The sequence below is a fragment of the Pan troglodytes genome, chromosome 21 (assembly GCF_028858775.2).
Source record: "Pan troglodytes isolate AG18354 chromosome 21, NHGRI_mPanTro3-v2.0_pri, whole genome shotgun sequence".
Taxonomy (NCBI): domain Eukaryota; kingdom Metazoa; phylum Chordata; class Mammalia; order Primates; family Hominidae; genus Pan; species Pan troglodytes.
In genome coordinates, this window is record NC_072419.2 from 47,812,428 (window position 1) to 47,832,021 (window position 19,594).

General features: G+C 38.8%; 2 protein-coding genes across 10 annotated transcripts in view; one reads left to right on the top strand and one right to left on the bottom strand.

Moving 5' to 3' along the window:
- Positions 1–19,594, bottom strand: part of CHD6 (chromodomain helicase DNA binding protein 6) — a 210,132-nt gene that overhangs the window by 141,250 nt on the left and 49,288 nt on the right. For 5 of the 9 annotated variants that reach the window (XM_054674526.2, XM_054674524.2, XM_016937925.4 and 2 more), the window contains exon 2: positions 6,627–6,682. The exons of 1 other annotated variant lie outside the window; for it this stretch is intronic. In XM_054674526.2, coding sequence (XP_054530501.1) covers positions 6,627–6,659 — 33 coding nt within the window. In that variant the 5' untranslated portion in view covers positions 6,660–6,682. Of the gene's footprint in view, positions 1–6,626; positions 6,683–13,859; positions 13,968–15,029; positions 15,281–17,339; positions 17,814–19,594 lie in introns of those variants that run through there. 3 more of the 9 variants (XM_054674522.2, XM_054674521.2, XM_054674523.2) reach the window with 3 other exon arrangements.
- Positions 2,045–5,147, top strand: LOC107970028 (large ribosomal subunit protein uL11-like). The gene has a single exon (XM_054674527.2). The coding sequence runs from the start codon at positions 2,635–2,637 to the stop codon at positions 3,244–3,246; it is 612 nt and encodes a 203-aa protein (XP_054530502.1). The 5' UTR covers positions 2,045–2,634; the 3' UTR covers positions 3,247–5,147.

Below are 19,594 nucleotides of genomic sequence, written 5' to 3' on the forward strand. Positions count from 1 at the left end.
AATATTAGTATTTTAATACTAAAATATTACACAGTAATATGATTACTATATAATCATATGTACTGTTATATATGATACTATATTATAATAATCATATTACTGTGTATGTATAGTAATATTACTATATCATAGTAATATATGATTACTATGTAATATTTTAGTTAAAATTGTGTCAACTTACATACAATTTACTTTGGTCTTATAAATACCATAAATAAATGTACTGGCAAACTATGATTCTAGTCAGGATGGGCCTCTGAGGTCAAGTTCAAACTCCCATCTCATGCTTTCTAACATACAAGCAAAGAATTAGGAGAGAGAGAAAATAATAACTAATAAGTTCTGGAGACAGGGAGCTTACTGCTTACAAGGCATATGGCACAGCTGCGCAGCTCAACTTCTCCGGATGTCCTTCTTTATATGAAGCCTATCGTCCTCTAACTCTCCCCACGTGTCCCATTCTCTTCCACAGGTCCAGCAATAGACACATTTAACTCTTTTCCACATGATGCCCTTAAGTCTTCATTTCCTCAGGCTACACAGTCCTAGCTTCATCCACAGCTCACATGAAATAAATCAGCGTTATTTTGCCATCTCAGTGACTTTATTCTGGCCTCGAGTGTATGTTTCAGAACATAAAGTAAGAATAATGAAAAAAATATACTAAGATATGTTCAAAGAGGGGAAAGCATTTAATGCTCAGGCTTCTTTTCCTTTTTGGAGGAGGGAGGAGAAAAGAGGTGGATAGGTCCCTTTTAAGTCCTTTTGAAACATGATTCTAGGGTGAGGCTCTTTAGTCATCTAGGCTAGTTATTGGCCCAGATGATCTTCAGACCCTCTGCAGGATGAGGCCAAAAAGTCTTAAAAGTAAATTATTCACTCAACCATATTATCAACTTTGCTATTCTTCCTCTTTCACTATTCTGAATTATGGATCATGATTTAGTGATCCATACTACTAGTAAACTGAGTCCTCATCTCTCCCTAGAGGACTTCTGGGACCAATTCTTTTGGGAATTATTCTTTGTCCTAGTTCACCCTTGGTCACCACCCAAAATTTAGCACCACACACTAGGCCTTTCCTTTCTCCCTTCCCACCACGTCTTTCAACTTCCCAAAACCACCTATATTACTCTCTTCCCTCCTAAGCTTTCCTCCTGAGGCCCCTGAAGCAAAAAGCCTGAAACCTAGCTCCCCACAGAAGACACTGCCTCTTTTTAGAACACTCTCAATTTCTTTGGTGGGGCTGACCTTCCCTTGGCCCCCATACTTTCCAATTCCAGAGCATGATCTTCCACCACAAGGTAAAACTCTGGCTCTTCCGAGGCATATTTCATCCCCTGGTTATATTAATGGTTTGTAACCAGGCTAGAAATTTCTTGAGAAATTGCTTTAGTTACTACTGAACCTGACCCCAAGTAGAACTCAAATATTTCTGAATTAGTATTAATAAATTAATGCTGAAAAACTCAATAAATAATTGTTCAGTGAATAAATTATACCCATATTCACTCCAGGGAAGAAAATAAGGCCTAATAATCTGAAAGTCTTTGAGATTCTCACAGTATATCTGAAGAAAACTCTTCCCATCTTTATGTTTTCTAGAGGACCTAAGAATGAAGGGCTCTGCTTACCCAACTCTTGGCATGGGGTCAGGAAGCAAGATTCTCCCGTAGTTACTCAAGTCAGCTCCAAGCCGTCATCCTACTTATAATATTATGTATTTCTATTGCATTCACTGCTTATTAACTGTCTTCTACACTGGATATGTGGTCCCAAAGCCCTCTTACCCCTTAAGATGACACCTGCCTGCAGACCATATTATACATTACGTAATATTTATCATTTTTTATGTTTTTCCCAGTGCCAAGCAGGAGCTGAGATGAATAAAAATCAATATTCCTATATCATAGTTTCGTTGTTGCTAACATTAGGATGTGCCCTCTTGCAAAGAAGTATTTACAACTATATTATACATCAATAGTGCCACATAGGTTTTCAATGATTAGAGTTCACATTTTATTTTTATAATTTTTTTCTGCCTAATAATGCTTAGTCATCTTAAGAATTAAAATAACGTATTTCTTAGAAGCAGTTTAGTTCTTTTTAATGTAGATAAATGTCTATAGCTCTCCTGAGTGATGCACTTTTAAACGTTTTATTAAAGTCTGTTTTTCTTACAACGATTCTTTAGGCAAAACAAAGTCAATCTCTAAACCCTTTATTCTGGGCACATTACTCCTATTATGCCCTTTCTGGTTAATAAGAAGCACGATTATTTATTACTGAGTTTTGATTTAATTTGTAAAAATCTACCATCTCAATTTACCTTGGTAAAGATTTTGAACAAAGAAATGAGGAATATCAAGATCAGAGTGTACTTACATGCCATTTTTCTCCAGGGAAGAGGAAAGTGAATTAATAGGAATGAGGGTTTTTAAAAGGTGGATGTTTTATTTGCTGCTACTTCTAACACCTCAGAATCATGGTAAAAGACAAAGTTTGATGGTTACTTTTATTGTTAAACTGAAAGATTTCCTTGCCACTGACGAACTAAATACCAAGTACTCGACAAATTACCGCACTTAATCCTAATCTTATGATGTGAGGCATGTTATGATTACTTCCATTTAAATGACAGAAAAACAAGGCTGGCTTTTGTCTTCCAGCTCAAAGGAGGCCAAGGTGCAACTTTTTTCAGTCGTCCTGAATCGGATTCATCTGACACAAGCTGCCTCCACCATGCTGCTGAAGTTTGACCCCAATGAGATTAGAGTCATATACCTGAGGTGCACCGGGGGTGAAGTCGATGCCATGTCTGCACTGGCTCCCAGGGTAAGACCCCTGGGTCTGTCTCCCAAAAAGGTTGATGATGACATTGCCAAGGCAACTAGTGACTGGAAGGGTCTAAGGATTACAGTGAAACTGACCATTCAGAACAGACAGGCCCAGATTGAGGTGGTACCTTCTGCCTCTGCCCTAATCATCAAAGCCCTCAAGGAACCACCAATAGACAGAAAGAAACAGAAAAACATTAAACACAGTGGAAATATCACTTTTGATGAGATTGTCAACACTGCTCGACAGATGCAGGACCCATCTTCAGCCAGAGAACTCTCTGGAACTATTAAAGAGCTCCTGGGGACTGACTACTGCCCAGTCTGTGTCTGCAATGTTGATGGCCACCACCCTCATGACATCATGGATGGCATCAACAGTGCTGTGGTGGAATGCCCAACTAGTTAAGAAGCACAAAGGAAAAATTTCCATAAAGGTTCATTTGACAAGGCTGAACTTACCCAAAATTATACAACTAAATCGTAAGGTCAGAGTTTCAATCCTGTTCTATGGAAATCAAAGCTGAAATTCACTCCAGAACATGAGCCTCTTCTCTATTAGGCACTGAATTCTCCATCCTGGAGCCTATATATTGCTTTAACTTGAACATCATTTTCTATTTTCATTCTTTGCAACTTCTTGCAATTCAGTTATCAGTATGGCCTACCATCAGTATTTATAAGAGGAGCAGGATCAAGTATTTCTGAAAGTTGCTCACTTCTGTAACCTGCTTCTGTATCCTAATATTAACTTTTAAATGAAAAATCCTGTTCTGTTCATCAAAATTACCATGAGGTCCAAAACAAAAACCCATCCAACTGAAGCTACATAACAGCTGGCTAACATACCAAAGGTCTTAACATGAACCAGTAAAATCTCACAAGAAACCAGAATTCATTTTGGTGGAATCACTAAAGAATGTTTTGATTTAAATAAATGCTTATCTCCTTACACCTTATACAAAAATTAATTCAAGATGGATTAAAGACTTAAATGTTAGACCTAAAACCATAAAAACACTAGAAGAAAACTTAGGCAATACCATGCAGGACACAGGCATGGGCAAGGACTTCATGTCTAAAACACCAAAAGCAATGGCAACAAAAGCCAAAATTGACAAATGGGATCTAATTAAACTAAAGAGCTTCTGCACAGCAAAAGAAACTACCATCAGAGTGAACAGGCAACCTACAAAATGGGAGAAAATTTTCGCAACCTACTCATCTGACAAAGGGCTAATATCCAGAATCTACAATGAACTCAAACAAATTTACAAGAAAAAAACAAACAACCCCATCAAAAAGTAGGCGAAGGATATGAACAGACATTTCTCAAAAGAAGACATTTATGCAGCCAAAAGACACATGAAAAAATGCTCATCATCACTGGCCATCAGAGAAATGCAAATCAAAACCACAATGAGATACCATCTCACACCAGTTAGAATGGCGATCATTAAAAAGTCAGGAAATAACAGGTGCTGGAGAGGATGTGGAGAAACAGGAACACTTTTACACTGTTGGTGGGACTGTAAACTAGTTCAACCATTGTGGAAGTCAGTGTGGCCATTCCTCAGGGATCTAGAACTAGAAATACCATTTGACCCAGCAATCCCATTACTGGGTATATACCCGAAGGATTATAAATCATGCTGCTATAAAAACACATGCACATGTATGTTTATTGTGGCACTATTCACAATAGCAAAGACTTGGAACCAACCCAAATGTCCAACAACGATAGACTGGATTAAGAAAATGTGGCACATATACACCATGGAATACTATGCAGCCATAAAAAATGATGAGTTCCTGTCCTTTGTAGGGACATGGATGAAGCTGGAAACCATCATTCTCATCAAACTATCGCAAGGACAAAAAACCAAACACTGCATGTTCTCACTCATAGGTGGGAACTGAACAATGAGAACACATGGACACAGGAAGGGGAACATCACACTCCGGAGACTGTTGTGGGGTGGGGGGAGGGGGGAGGGATAGCATTAGGAGATATACCTAATGCTAAATGACGAGTTAATGGGTGCAGCACACCAACATGGCACATGTATACATATGTAACAAACCTGCACATTGTGCACATGTACCCTAAAACTTAAAGTATAATAATAATAAAATTTAAAAAATTAAATGTTTTGAGTCCATAAAAAAAAAAAAAGCTTATCTTAAAGGATGCTTAAAAATAAACAAATGTGCAGATTGCTTTAAGAAATATAAACCTGCTCACATACCACAAATGACAATAGTTTTGAGGGTTTGGGGTTCTCTTCAGTAATGTATTCTTTGAGACGGAGTCTTGCTCTTGTCCAGGCTGGAGTCCAATGGTGCAATCTCGGCTCACTGCAACCTCCACCTCCCAGGTTCAAGTGATTCTCCTGCCTCAGCTTGCTGAGTAGCTGTGTTTACAGGTGCTCACCACCATGCCCGGCTAATTTTTTTGTATTTTTAGTAGAGACGGGGTTTCGCCACGTTGGCCAGGCTGGTCTCAAACTCCTGACCTCAGGTGATCTGCCTGCCTCGGCCTCCAAAAGTGCTGGGATTACAGGTGTGAGCCACTGCATCCAGCCAGTTATGTCTTCTTTTTAACAGCAGCATAATATTCCACTAGGTGGGTGTGCTATGATTTGAACAGTCCCCTTTTTGACTGATGTGTACGTTCTTTTCCATTTTTGCTATCATACGTGAAACAGCAATTTAAGCCTTTATACACACAGTTTTGCACACCTGAGTATATCCACAGGATAAGTTCCTGGTACATCGAACTGCATTCCATGTAGCGTTTGCCTATCAGCTGACAACTCTTTGAGCTAGGACAGATATAAATCCAGTGTGTAGGCAGTATTTAGTCACTGCTCTTCTTGTTATCTGGCAGCAGATGAATTAACTAATTCCCCAAACCAACCTAGCCATTGAGGACAGACCAGGGGGTAGTCCTTGTAACCATAACCCTAACCCATAACCCTAAGTCACCCTATTATTAGACTAGAGTTCCCTAGAAGCAAACTGGAAAGGTAGGAGTGGCTAGTCTCACCCAACCTCTTTGTTACAGAGTCCCAGTGAAAAGCAGGGATTTAGATACCCCAGTTCCCAGGCTGTCAATCAATTCTGTAAAAGAAAAACCAGCCCAACAGAAATAGCCCATTTCCAAGAGACACAGACAGGTCTCCCATCCGACCTCCCTGAGTGAGGTCTCAGAGTTCCTTTGAATATGTTACACTCATGGCATAGCAGTACCAACCAAGGAAAGAGATCCTGGCAAGATAAATCACTCTCCATCCCACACGCCCTTCAAAATACCAAATGCCAAAGAGTTGATGCTCCCATTCTTCCAAATATTTCACTATTCTCTCTAGGGGGAACCCATCCACAGATCATTATAAATAAGGATTCTGTAAGTAAGAATGCTTTTAGTTTAACCAAAAATCCAGAAGGATATATATATAAAATATAAAGAATCGGTCACATCTCTCTTTCAGAAAAGACTCAGAAAGCTGTTCAAAGGGAGGAAATGTTTCTCTTCTACTTGGCTAATTTGAATAATATTCTGATATATAGTTTTCATTACATTTACTCCTACGTGAAGATGAACTGAGCAGCAAGAAAAATCCATATTATTACATCATTCAGAACAGAGCTCTCAGTTACTATAATACAGGCAATAGGGAAAGTGCCAGAGATTAAGGGATAAGCCAACACTGCCAGTGTCTCCCCTTGTTGAAAAAGCACCAAGATACCCAGATGCATTCACTTAAAAGAAAAGTGATCACTTACCTGCTTCTCTTTCTTCTGTATTTTCATTTTCATCTATTGAAGGAAGATATTTATTTCTGTAAAACATTTTTAAAAAGGCAAAGATTATGACAAAACCCAAAATAAAACATTTTCAACATCTCCAGATTACTGTAACACACAAGGAAAACAAACAGGGGATTACTTCCTGCAGAACATTTATGTCCAACAACCTCCAGAGCCGTTAAGTGTACACCTAATTAGATCTAACTCTGTTAGACCCTAATTTATTGCACCCAATAAAATGAAGTCAAAAAGATATTGTCTTTGTAGATTAAATCAGTTATAAAAGATGTTGGCATGTATGAAAGTTAGTGGTAACCAATAAAGGAACAAAAACAATAACATGCCTTTATTGAGAGGTATTAGGAGATGGGAAGGAAGTAAGGTAAGCCCTCATCCCTTTTGGAAGAAAACAATCAATGATGTCTACAATGGAAAAATCAAGAAAGAGAAATACAGACAATAAAAAAGAGCTAAGAGTTCAATGCAGTTCTCTCTAAGGAGTGAGACAGGATTTGGTATATTATTTGACGATTTAAACCATGTGCATTTATTACTTGAAAAAACAATTCCATTGCAATATTTCATATGATTTTTTTTAAAGGACTGATTTTACTCTATCCAGGACTTAAGCCCCCATCCCCACTGCAACCATAATGTCCTTGACGACACTGAACTTCTCATAAATGACTTGTGAACACCATAAAAGCCCAGTAATTGTCTTTAGAGGTACAAAAGTGTGTCGGGGCATTTCAGGGAAAAGAACAAACCCTAGTCTAGGAAACCCAGAATTTGGGGCTGCCTGCCTCACTAACTAGTACTACTGCCTCAGATCTGAAGCTCTTACCTGCCTCATATACAAACAATACAAGGATTATAGAATCTCAGGCTTCTGGTTCTAGCCGGGATATAAACACTGCTTCCTATTTTTTGTTGACTTTGATTTCCTGGTCATCCCACACAGCTACAAAACACCACTCACTCAGAAAACCAAATTACCCATAAGTTTCCTAATTATTTCTCATATCCAAATGAATGTGATGTGTAGGCATTAAGTCTTAATAGAGCTTTTAAGATTAGAGCTTTAAGATTAAAGTGAGATAAGTATTTGAGGTGGTAGATATGTTAATTGGCTTGACTTAATTATTACACATTGTATTCATAAATGATGACATCACTGTGTACCCCATAAATATATACAACCATAATTTGTCAATTTGCAATTTAAAAAAGATTAAAGTGAGATAGTTCCAATTCTAAGTAAGTTCATGGCATGTTGGACGCAAACAGAAAAATGAAAGACATGATTCCAATCATCCTTGGGACCGCAATTACAGTTTATCATTTTAATGTCTGTCAATTTAGATTTTTCTCCCTCTAAGAGTTAGAGGCATTTTCTATTAAAAGAACCACAAAATGCCATGGAATCTGTCCTAGAGAGACATGTCTACCAAGGTACTGCTGTTTGCAAAGAGTGCAGCGGCCAAGGAGGTAAGTAGTTGGAAAGCAGGCATGGTCGGGTGCTAAGGTAAAGGGGAGGAGGGTAGAGACTAACTGGCTAAATCAGGGAAAGGCAAGTCCAGTTAGTAAATGGTGCTTCTAAGAATCAATGCAAGGGTTAGTGTTTGATAGGACAGTTATTTACCTGAAGAATCCATAAATTCCAGATAAATGGTAAGTGCTCTGAACCAAGGCAGTTAAAATTTAGAAAAAAATTATCTCCTAAGCTTCATTACAGTGGAGTCAGTTCTAGGTAAATTATGTTAGTACAAGTTTATCTCCTTTATCTCTATTCTTTAAATTATCAGACCCCAGAAAACTGACATTCTTAACCATCACAAACTGCCACAAAGTCAAAAATAAAGAAGTTTGGGGGAAAATTCCAGCTAATAAAAAAGGGTATTATCAATAAGACATACGTGTAGAAAGTAAAGAGTTTCCTCTTCAAAGTTCCCCTTCTTGTTAAAGAATGAATCATAAGTGTTAGAAGTAGTAGTTTCTTTTAAAGACTAACTTTCTTCAAGCCTCCTTGCTTTGGGCTAATAACTCTTTGTCAGGCCCTATCCTAAGTAACTGTTGGACATGCTCACAGGCACGTTCCAGCTCATAGCCTATGCCCATTCCTTATTTGGAAATGTTATTGCTTCCTTAAACCTTTCATAAGCGACTTCCTCTCCTTCTTTGTTCTTCCCCACACTTACCTATTTAGGAAAGTTTTAGGCTATTAGCAAATCGGGTATTAGTTTAAGAGTGTGAGGTCTAGCTCCAGCCAATGGATGCAGGACACAGCAGTGAGGATGATCCAAATGCATAAGAGATAAATACATCTGCTTTTCCTTTGTTCAGGTGTGCTCTCACCATTGTTTCATCTGCAATTGAGTACCCTTTCTGCAGAAAGTAAAGATCGCCTTGCTGAGAGATCTTTTGTCTCCGTGCTGACTTTTCTTTGTGGCACTGATTATTTCTAACAATTTTGGTATTTCTAACAATATGTCTCAAATAAAATTCTGCCCAACAAAATGAAATCATTAAAAATTACAGAAAGGTCAGGTACAATGGCTCACACCTGTAATCCCAGCACTTTGGGAGGCCAAGGCAGGCGGATCACTTGAACCCAGGAGTTTGTGACCAGCCTGGGCAACATGGCAAAAACTTGTCTCTATAGAAAATACAAAAATTAGCCAGGTGTGGTGGCTTCCACCTGTGGTCCCAGCTACTTGGGAGGCTAAGGTAGGAGGATCATCTGAGTCTGGGAGGTCCAAGCTGCAGTGAGATCACACTACTGTACTCCAGCCTAGGTGACAGAGTGAGGCCCTGCCTCAAAAAACAAAAAAAACGAAACACTACAGGAAAACTCTACCAATGTTAATAAAAAATTACTTTTGTAATGTATAAAGAACTGATACAATTATGATGCAGCAGGGACATCAGAAAGCACAACTTCTGATTCACTACCACAAACTAGCACTGGAATAAAAACAAGCAGGGCACCTAACACTGCCAGGAATGTGGGAAAACAGGTCCTACTTATCATTGCTAATGGCACTTTTAACTGTTTCAAGCTTTCTGAAGAGCACTCAGGCAATGTGCCACTAGATCTATGAACATTTTCAATCCTTTTATAGGCCAGTTCCACTTTAAGGAATATCTCCCAAGGCCATAAGCGGGTAGGAAATGAACCTGACCCCTAGGGGAAGGTCAGAGATGAGGTGGGTGAAATGTGAAAATATCACATCAGACTTGGCTAGCCTCTGAGGCAGAGAGAATGTGCATGTGAAATCTGAATGATGGCGATGTTACTGTAGAGTAACTGTCTAGTTCACTGAAAGCAGACTCTGGCAAATCTCATCTTACTGTCAAATCATTTCTGGCACCCCAACAGATCACAAAACACACCAGCATGCTGCCACCCCACAAGATAACAAACGTCATCAACATCAATAGGTGTTCAATAAGCATTTATTGACTTGTCCTTCTCCAGACTGCACCCCCTAATTTATAAACACCCTTAAATTATCTCTACTTTTTAAATCTTTTTAAAGGCACACATTAAAAAATACATAAAACAATGTCATCTTTTTGTAAGGCTAAATTTTATGTACTAGGAATAGATGAATAGATACACCCTAAAGCTTGTACTTCTGCACAATGCTGGAAATGGCTTTACAGTCTCTGCTGCCATCACTCAGAAGTTCTGACTAGATCCTTCTGGCTCAACAAAGAACAAATCAAAATGTAATTTCAGGGTCTCAATACTTAATTAGAAACATAATACAGATAATTCTACAGATAACTCCGTGTGGGCAAACCAGAAAACTTGTCAACAGCGGAAAATATCAACTGTATAACTTCTGAACTGGGGAAACTGGTGGGAAGCTAGTGGGACTCCCGCTCTCCTTGCTGCATTATGTATGAGTGCTTCCGTAGGAGCACGGCATTTAATTATCTTCACAAGAAGGTAAGCTGCTAATGATGTGAAAACAAACAATATAAAAGCTCCCATTCCTCTTATACTCACCCATCTAAGGATGCTCCTATTAAGAAAAATGGGTGCCAGGTTTCAATAAGAACATTTTGAAAGTTTTCTTTTCTTTTTTTTTTTTAATTACTATCTCTCTCTCCAGTCCAAAAAATCTGCAACAGTGCCTGTGCCATTTCCAAGTTCCTCAGTGTTGTGTAATAGTGACTTTTAAAAAATAACAAAAAAATCAGGTTCACCCTATTCAACCATTTATTCACAGAAATGATTTAAATTCACTATACCTTGAGAACTCTGCCATACTAACAATCCCTGCTCAGTCCAAGGGTCTATTGCATTACAAGAGTGTGTGTTTTTGCAAACACAAACAAGTGCATACCCAGCAGACCCCTACCAAGGTCCTTCATATTCACAGAAGATGAGAGTAGACTCAACTGAACAAAATAACGATGGAGAATTTTGCTGTTAACAGGCCCCTATCCCCCACCACTCTATCAGGCACTTTGAGACAGAGTATGTGGGAAGCAACTCTAAAAATCAGACCCACCTCAAATTTTCCACAGTGAACACATATTTTTATAATCTACTCATGCCCATCCTCAACCTTGAGATTGTTTCCTATGAACCACTCTAACAACAGCAGGCATAAATAGGGTATACCATGGGGATTTTACGAATACGAATAAGGACACAGAGAGTAACTCATCTGGGAAGAGTGAGATAATCAAGAAAGCAGAGATGTCTTGAGGAATGCCACCTTCCTTAAACCCCTGCCCAAATACCTCTTATCAAGACTCCTGACCTCAGAGGCAGTCCAATGGGTAAGAAATCCCCCAACTTCCCATTTCCCCACCTTACTACCCTCCACGCCCACAAACTGGACACATATACCTATCTCTATTGCCAGGTGTGAGCAGTCTACAGGAGGTACTTTAATAGCAAGGGGTTGAAGTACCAGAAAGCAGTTTGGATCTGGGCTGTAATGACGACGAGACATGTGAATGTCTTCTCCCCTGTAAAATGCTGACTGTGCCTCAGAGGGCCTCAGGAGAATTAAAAGGGATGGCAATCTATGGCGTCTGCCACATGGTGAAGACTAGCTATAGGCAGCCATTTGTGCTACCTGTCCTTATGGTCATCCCTCCAGTGTCACAGGAAGAAGACGTAAATGACGAAGAAGATGTTTTAATGATGTAAAAACAAACAATATAAAAGCTCCCATTCCTTCTTACACTCACCATCTAAGGATGCTCCTATTAAGAAAAATGGGTGCCAAGTTTCAATCAGAACATTTTGAAAGTTTTCTTTTTTTAAATTACTCCTCTCTCTCCAGTTCAAAAACTCTGCAACAGTGCCTCATCTCCTGGGGACAAGTAACCTTTCCATCTGTATTTGAGATCCACCCTCTCTCCCCCTTCTCAGTCACCTCAGTCTCTTGATTATCTCCCAGTTACTCTTTCCACATTTCATTCAGGACTCTCCTCAAATATCACCTTAGCAGCAATGCCTTCCCTAGCCAGCCTACAGAAAACAGCACCCCCACCTCCCACCCACCACCACTCTGTTACCCTCTTATTCTAATTTCATTTTCCTCCAGGTATTTATTACTCCCTGATATTATATTACAGTAATACCTTACTTAATGTCCAGACTCTTGGAAAAAGCTACAACTTTCAGTGGAACAACGACTTTAAGTGAAACAACTTAAGGCAGGTCCTCTAATCAACATTATTTCATTACAATGTTGATGAGAAAAAAAATTAGTTTCCTTAAATGCTGTTTTGCTTAAAGTAAGGACTTCCTATGTATCTATTTGGTTTTAAGCTTATTGCCTGTTCCTGACACACACACACACACACACACACACAAAGTAAACTTTGTCTTGTTCATGCTATACTCCCTGAGTCTGGAATAGGATTGAGCTCCTAGCAGGTGTGCAATAAGCATTCTTTGAATGGAAGAATCATTTCTTCTCCCTAAGTTATCACTAAATGTCTCCCTTTGTATAGCTCTCCTCCTCTCAAGAAAGAACAGGTTTAACTCTATCTCAAAACAGTAACAACATGAACAAATCCTCTACACACCTGAAAGTTCACTTCCTCTCATATTACTTCCCTAAAGCTGTTCTTGACAATCACTCCCTAGTTACCAAATCTAATGGGCATTTTTAGGCTTTGAGTGCTTTGCAGCACTTTAAACTATGGACCATTTCCTCTTCTTAAAATTCTCATCTCACTGGTTTCTTGATCCCTCTGATTGCAGGCTTCTAGGCTTAGCTTCCTCCCTAGAATCCTCCTATTATAAAACCCAATCCTTAAATATCACTGTTCCCAGGGTTCAATGCTGTCAATACCAGAAAGGCTCCCTGAGTTTTCTACTCAACTCCCAAACTTCATCTCTTTGCACAATGACCACTGCACATTTGCAAATCCAAGCCCTCCTCTTGACCTCTGTGTGGCTATATCCAACCACATCCTGGCCAGTTCCTGAGACATTCCACAGGTACCAACAAAGAACCCCACAACTCTTCCAAAATGAAACTCAGTACCACCTTTACACACACACACACGCACACATACACACACACACACTCTCTCTCTCTCTCTACCTGCTCCTGTGTTCCCCATCAGAGGTTAATGTCCTGCAACCTGCCATGCCACCCAGCCCAGAACTGAGTTATCCTTGATTCCTTCCCTTTCCCGTAACTCCTTTAATTCCAGAATCCCTTGGTTCCTCTCCAGTCGACTCCGGTTTATTCCCATATTTTTTTGTTGTCATTTTTGCCTGAAACAGCCTCTTAAGTGCTTCTCTATTTTCCATGTCTCCTACCCTCACCCCCATCACCCTCATTGCTACCAACAGTATGTTTTCCTAAAGTGCAAACAAAATCAGATGCTATCTCTTCAGTGGGTATTGTGTCTTAAAACAAAATAAAAACATATTCCTCATAACACAGAGCCCTGCATAAGCGATCTGGCCTCTGGTTCTTGTCTACTGCTCTGACATTATTTCCACCATTCATCCAACTATACTGAACACCTGTGGGTTCCGACTCCTGCCCTGCTCATTCAGGTCTTATTCAGGCCCTGCCTTGTGTGGTCTCATCCTTCAAAATTCAGATCTGGTGTCATGTTCTACGGGATGTCTTCCCTGACCTGCCTAAATCTCATAAGCATCTTGTGATAAGCACTAAACTAAAGCAGCTGTATCACCATGTTATTACCATCTTTTACCTGTCTGTGCATGCCATCAGCTGTGGAGGGCCCAAGCACCCTCCGGGGAGGGACCCTGTCCTGCAGTGTAGCACTCAGTGCCTGACATTTGGACTCTTCAGTGATTACCTGTGGAATGAGTAAGTGAATTAATGGGAAAGCTGTGTTTACTGAAAAGGCTTTGAACTACTTTCAATGTAACTAGTGACCTCTTTTTTTTTCCTCCTAATCCAATCAAATTTCTCAGTATTCTTCCTTCACACCTTTTCAAATACATGTACTTAGCTTAAGAATTCAATAGAAATATAAAGCCTAAAACAAATAAAAAAAAAAAACAGTCCCCGATTCTACTCCCCACTCCTGATTCACTATTCCCAGAGGCAGTCATTTAAACTTCAGCTGTTCCTTCTGCTCCTTTCCATTCTATTTTAAATAACATGGTTATTACTGCTATTAGATTTTCTTTTCGATTTTAGGCATTATTTTATTGGCTTCTTCCTATGGAACAGGAGTCAGCAAGTATTTTTATAAAAAGGCCAGATAATAAATATTTTAGGCTTTGTAGGCCATATGGTCTCAGTTGCAACTACTCAATTCTGCTGTGATGTGAAAACAGCCATAGACAAATATGCAAACAAATGGGTATGGCTGTGTTCCAATAAAACTTTTTTTCAAAAACAGGAAGTCCTCCTACTATAGAAGATGAAGTGTTATCTTCCCAATATAGTTATTATCACCCTTATTTATTAAATCAACATTTAATTCACAGCTAAGCCATCAACTATACTTTGCTAAAACTTTGTGTCATTTTTTTCCCTGAAGATAATAACTACCTCATTTAAAAATTTGCATGGTTTTCTATGAATCACTAAGTTCTCCTAAAATGCTCCTCTAAAACTTTGAAACTCCTTTCAATCTAAGCTCAATGTTCTTCTCTTGGGTCATTATAGGTAGAGTCCTCCATCAGGAGTCCTTCATCATTGTCTCTAATCTGCCTCCTGGGACTTCTCATCACCATCCTCCCAGAGACTGACTCCCTCAGTCTCTCTCCATGGTGGACTCCTAGGTTTCTCCTCTCTAGGTTTACACTCTCATTTTAGTGAAGCACAACATCTAGTAATGCTCTAGAAAATCCTAAAAATGAGATGTAAGTTTTTGAGACCTTCATGTCTGAAAATGTTTCTATTCTACCTGGATGGACTGGTGGGTTGCAAATCACAGGCTGGAGGTCAATTTCTCCTTGGAATTTTGAGAGCACTACTCCATTGTTCTATTCCTTCCACCACTTATTTTGAAGAATCTGAACAATTCTGATTTCTGCCCATTTGTACGTGACATCTCTTCCTTTTTGGAAAGCTTTTAGAATCATCTTTTCAAAATGATGTGCCTTGGGGCTATTTTCACCCATGAGGTTAGGTACCTGGTGGATTCTTTCTCAATCTGGAAACTGTCAGATTTTTCAGTTTTGAGAATTCCTCTGGTATTATTTCTTCATAATTCCCTCCCTATTGTTTTCTTTTAATGGAACTCATGTTACTATTTGAATGATGGACCTTCTTGGCTGTACCTCTAATTTTCTGTCTCATTTACAACAAAACAAAAAAAAAAACTCTTCATGTTCTACTTTCTGAGAAGTTTCCTCAACTTTCTCTTTCAAGCCTTCTTTTTTCTTTATAGCTAATATGTTTTTAACATTCAATAATTCTTTTTTGAGTGTGCTCTGATATTTTATTTTTATAGTCTCCTAAACTCATGTCAACTAACCAATAATGGAAGGGCATTCAAATGACAAATGGTTACTCTTTTCTTTCAAAGATGACCCTGTGGTCTAGTGGAAACATTTCTGCACAACCAGAATACTCAAACTAGCATGAGGAAAGGCTTCTGTAACAGTTTTAAGGATTTCTCATATATTCAAGCTCTGGCTGAGAATATTTTTGCCTTAAAGGTGCCAGAGCACCAAAATATACTGAGGGTTTGATTTTTTTTTTTTTTTTGTATTATGAATTCTTTTAGATGCCCAAAAGTTTTCTTTGAAACATACAGCAATTTGTAAATTAGATCAACTTCGGTGAAAAATTATCTTTTGTGTATAAGTCAGGCCAAAGAAAGTCTGTATAGGTAAATTTCTGATGTTCTCTACTACAGGCTAGAGAAAACCTATCACCTTAAACTCAAGACTACATGTCAAAAAATATCCTTATCTGTAAGATTAAAAGAGGGCCATGAGGACAGGGACCGTATCTATTTTGACTATTGTCTAACTAATATTAGCATAGTATTTGATAAATTAGTAAATATACTAATAGCATATATGGACTTATCAATAGTGGGTCAAAAGAGAAAGATCTTACACACAGCTGTAAAGCTTGGACTAAAAATCCATCTCTCCAAAAATGTGAACACCTAACTTAAAATATCTGCCAAATATTACTTGTGAGAAGGCACTAGTACTGTCATCACTTCCAAACTGAGGAAGCTCTGTGCTTGGCTGGTCTGAAAGGATGCATTACCATCATTAACATTAAGACTCTACTCCTCAAAAGAAGTGTTTTAAACATTCAACGAATTAATTTTAGAGTAAAAGCTCTGTTACCCTGCATGTGGGTAATATAAGCCAAAAGGCAAATCAACAGTAGTGATTTTAATCCTTGTCTGTGAGGAGATGGCAAAAGCCAGTAGTAGAAGTGACAACAACCTCCTAAGAAACTCTCACTACTGAACCAAGAGTATTAGGAAAGCCCATTCCGAGAAACTTCCTGTGTGCCAACTGCTGAATAACAAGGCTTTTACTCACTGAATGACTCTCCTCTAGCTATTCAAAGTAATTACTATTAACTTGAAGCAGTATCCTATGTTGCTATAATTCCTATAACCTGTTTTACCTGAGATGATATAAAGGTATAAACTAAGGAAGCTTTCTATAGTCCAGAAATATCTCAAACAATGCCACATTCGCACAATCAGAACTGAATAGGATCTCTGAGGTCCCATGGCCAAACTCTTTGATTTCAATGATGAGTGAGGAACATTCGCACAATTCAAGAGGAGAAATACCAACTCCAGTTCATCTTCCTTGGTCAGAAAAAAATCATTTCTAAATCCTAATCTGCTCATAAAAATCAATTAGCTTGATAATAATTACTATTAAGAAGAACAGTAGAAGCAAGCGGCCAGACCCTTCTAGAGCTATCATATATCACATTGTAAGGTAAAATCTGACTGTACTTTTTTGTTGTTGTTGGGCCCTATGTCATAATGTCAATTGACCCAGATCAGGAATGAACACAGCTGTGAACACAGGACTGAATAAACCAATTTCTTGACAGCCAAGCCCATTCAAGCTTCAGAGCCCTGAAAATTCAAGTCATAATCTTATGGGGAAAGACAAAGGGTTTTACAAAGAACACTCTATATATTCAGTTTCAAGAGGCCTCACCAGTAACACAAGAACTTTTCACTCATTACATTTTAATGTCTTTTGTGATAGAACAGCAGTACCTGTAGACTTGGGAGTGAAGATATCTGGGTTCTGAACACAAGGGTTGCGTGATTTGGGCAACTTATTTGATCTCCCTGGGCCTCAGTTTCTTCATTTACAGAACTGGTACAAAAGCCAATCATATGAGACTGACACATGGGCTAAAAACAAAAAGTTATTCTGTTAACATTGAAATGAGAAGCCATCTACAAAATAGCTTAAACATGTTTTGGGGCACTAAAAATGATCTAGATGACATTTTCTCTTCCCGTTTTCCAAAACAGCATATAAGACACAAAAAACTCACAACTCCCAATGTAAACTCCCTCTTGGGGGTATTTTAAAAACAGAGTTATAAAAAAGAACAAACTACTTATACACACAACATGGATGAATCTCAAATGCATTATGCTGAGTGAAAGAGGACAAATTGAAAAGTCTATACACTGTATGATTTCATTTATATGACATTCAAGAAAAGGTAAAATTGTAGGAACAAAAAACATACCAGTGGTTGGGGTTGGGGACAGGAGAGGGTCAACTATAAAGAGAATTTTAGGGGATAATGAAACTGTTCTATATCTTGATTGTGATGTTCATTACACAACGGTATGCATTTGCTGAAACTCAAAAAATTCCTCACCAGAAAGCGGACATTTTTCCGTGTGAAAAAAGTTAATAAAATTTTTTAAAATCTTATTTAAAGGATATGTTAATCCAAAGTTAATGAGTAATTCAATTAAAAAATTGTTTTCTAAACACCTAACATGTATAATGGTTGACCAATAGGTGAAGAGGAATCAGCAAAGGCAGGTGAAGTTTGGGGCTGGAGATAAGTGATGGAGAGAGGCTCTCAAAATGCCTGGCTAGGCAGTTTGAATTGAATCTTCTATGTAATGGGGAGCCATTAATTGAAGATTTCTGAGAAAAGGACAAAAATTATCAAAGTTTGTTTGATGTAAAGATTCATCAGGTAGGAATAGGTAGGGCAGGCTTGGGGTCCAAGAAGACCAGCGAGTCATACCCAGGTAGAAGCAACAGTAAACAGCAGGCTAGCAAATAAAACAGAAGAGAAGTCATGGAGTCCAAGAAAATGAAGATAATGGATTTTTTTTTTTTTTTTTTTTGAGATAGAGATTCACTATTGTCACCCAGGCTGGAGTGCAGTGGCACGATCTCAGCTCACTGCAACCTCTGCCTCCTAGATTCAAGCAATTCTCTGCCTCAGCCTCCCGAGTAGCTGGGATTACAGGTGCCTGCCACCACACCCGGCTAATTTTTGTATTTTTAATAGAGACGGGTTTTCATCATGTTGGCCAGGCTGCTCTTGAACTCCTGACCTCATGATCCACCCGCCTCGGCCTCCCAAAGTGCTGGGATTACAGGCGTGAGCCACCGCACCCAGCTGGATTCTTTTTAAGTGGCCTAAGATGCTAGAATGCTGGTATTGGCAAGAGGCATCAGGGCACGAGAAAGAGGTAACTTTTGGGAGAGTAGATGGATAAGTTCTATTACAGACAGGCTAAGTTTGAAGGAAAAGTGAAGACTGAGTCACAGTGAGAAAGAATCCAAGGCTCAGGCAATGTAATCCTTTTATCTTAAGATAATGAAACTTAGGGTTAGAGCTGTCAAATGATCTGCCCAAAGCTTCACATTGACTCCGAAGTACAATAATTGGATTTCCTGGATTCCAATTCGGCTCTCTTAGTACTACATCAAGCTGCCTTGCAGACAAATGAAAATAATAAAGTGAGAGATCAGGACTGGAAATGTTCTATTTGGGGCGCTCAGAGAATGGGCAGAGGTTGGAAAGGTATTCTACAAATAAATTACAACAGTCTAGAAGTGCAGCAGTAAAGATGAAATGAAATTAACAAAGGCTGACCAATGATAAATATCATTCTATGGAAAGTGGGAGAACAAGTACAAAGAGAATTCTAACTTTTCTAGCCTGGGAGATTGGGAAGATGATATTAGTACCATTAAGAGGGAAAAACAGTCAATAGGAAGAGCTGGCTCCATGGAGTAAGACAACGCATTTGGTTTTAGACATGGTGACTCTGCTGACATCCATGAAAAGCAGTTCTCAATAACGGCTGAAGCACATTAAAAAAAAATTCACTCCCATCTCCAAAAGATTCCAATTTAACTGGTCTGAGGTGACACCCCACATAATTTTCTAAACTCTCTCAGATGACTCTAATAGGCAGCCAGGTTGGAGGACCTCTACTCTGGAAAAACATCTGAGCAGAAACTCAACCATGAAATCACTATG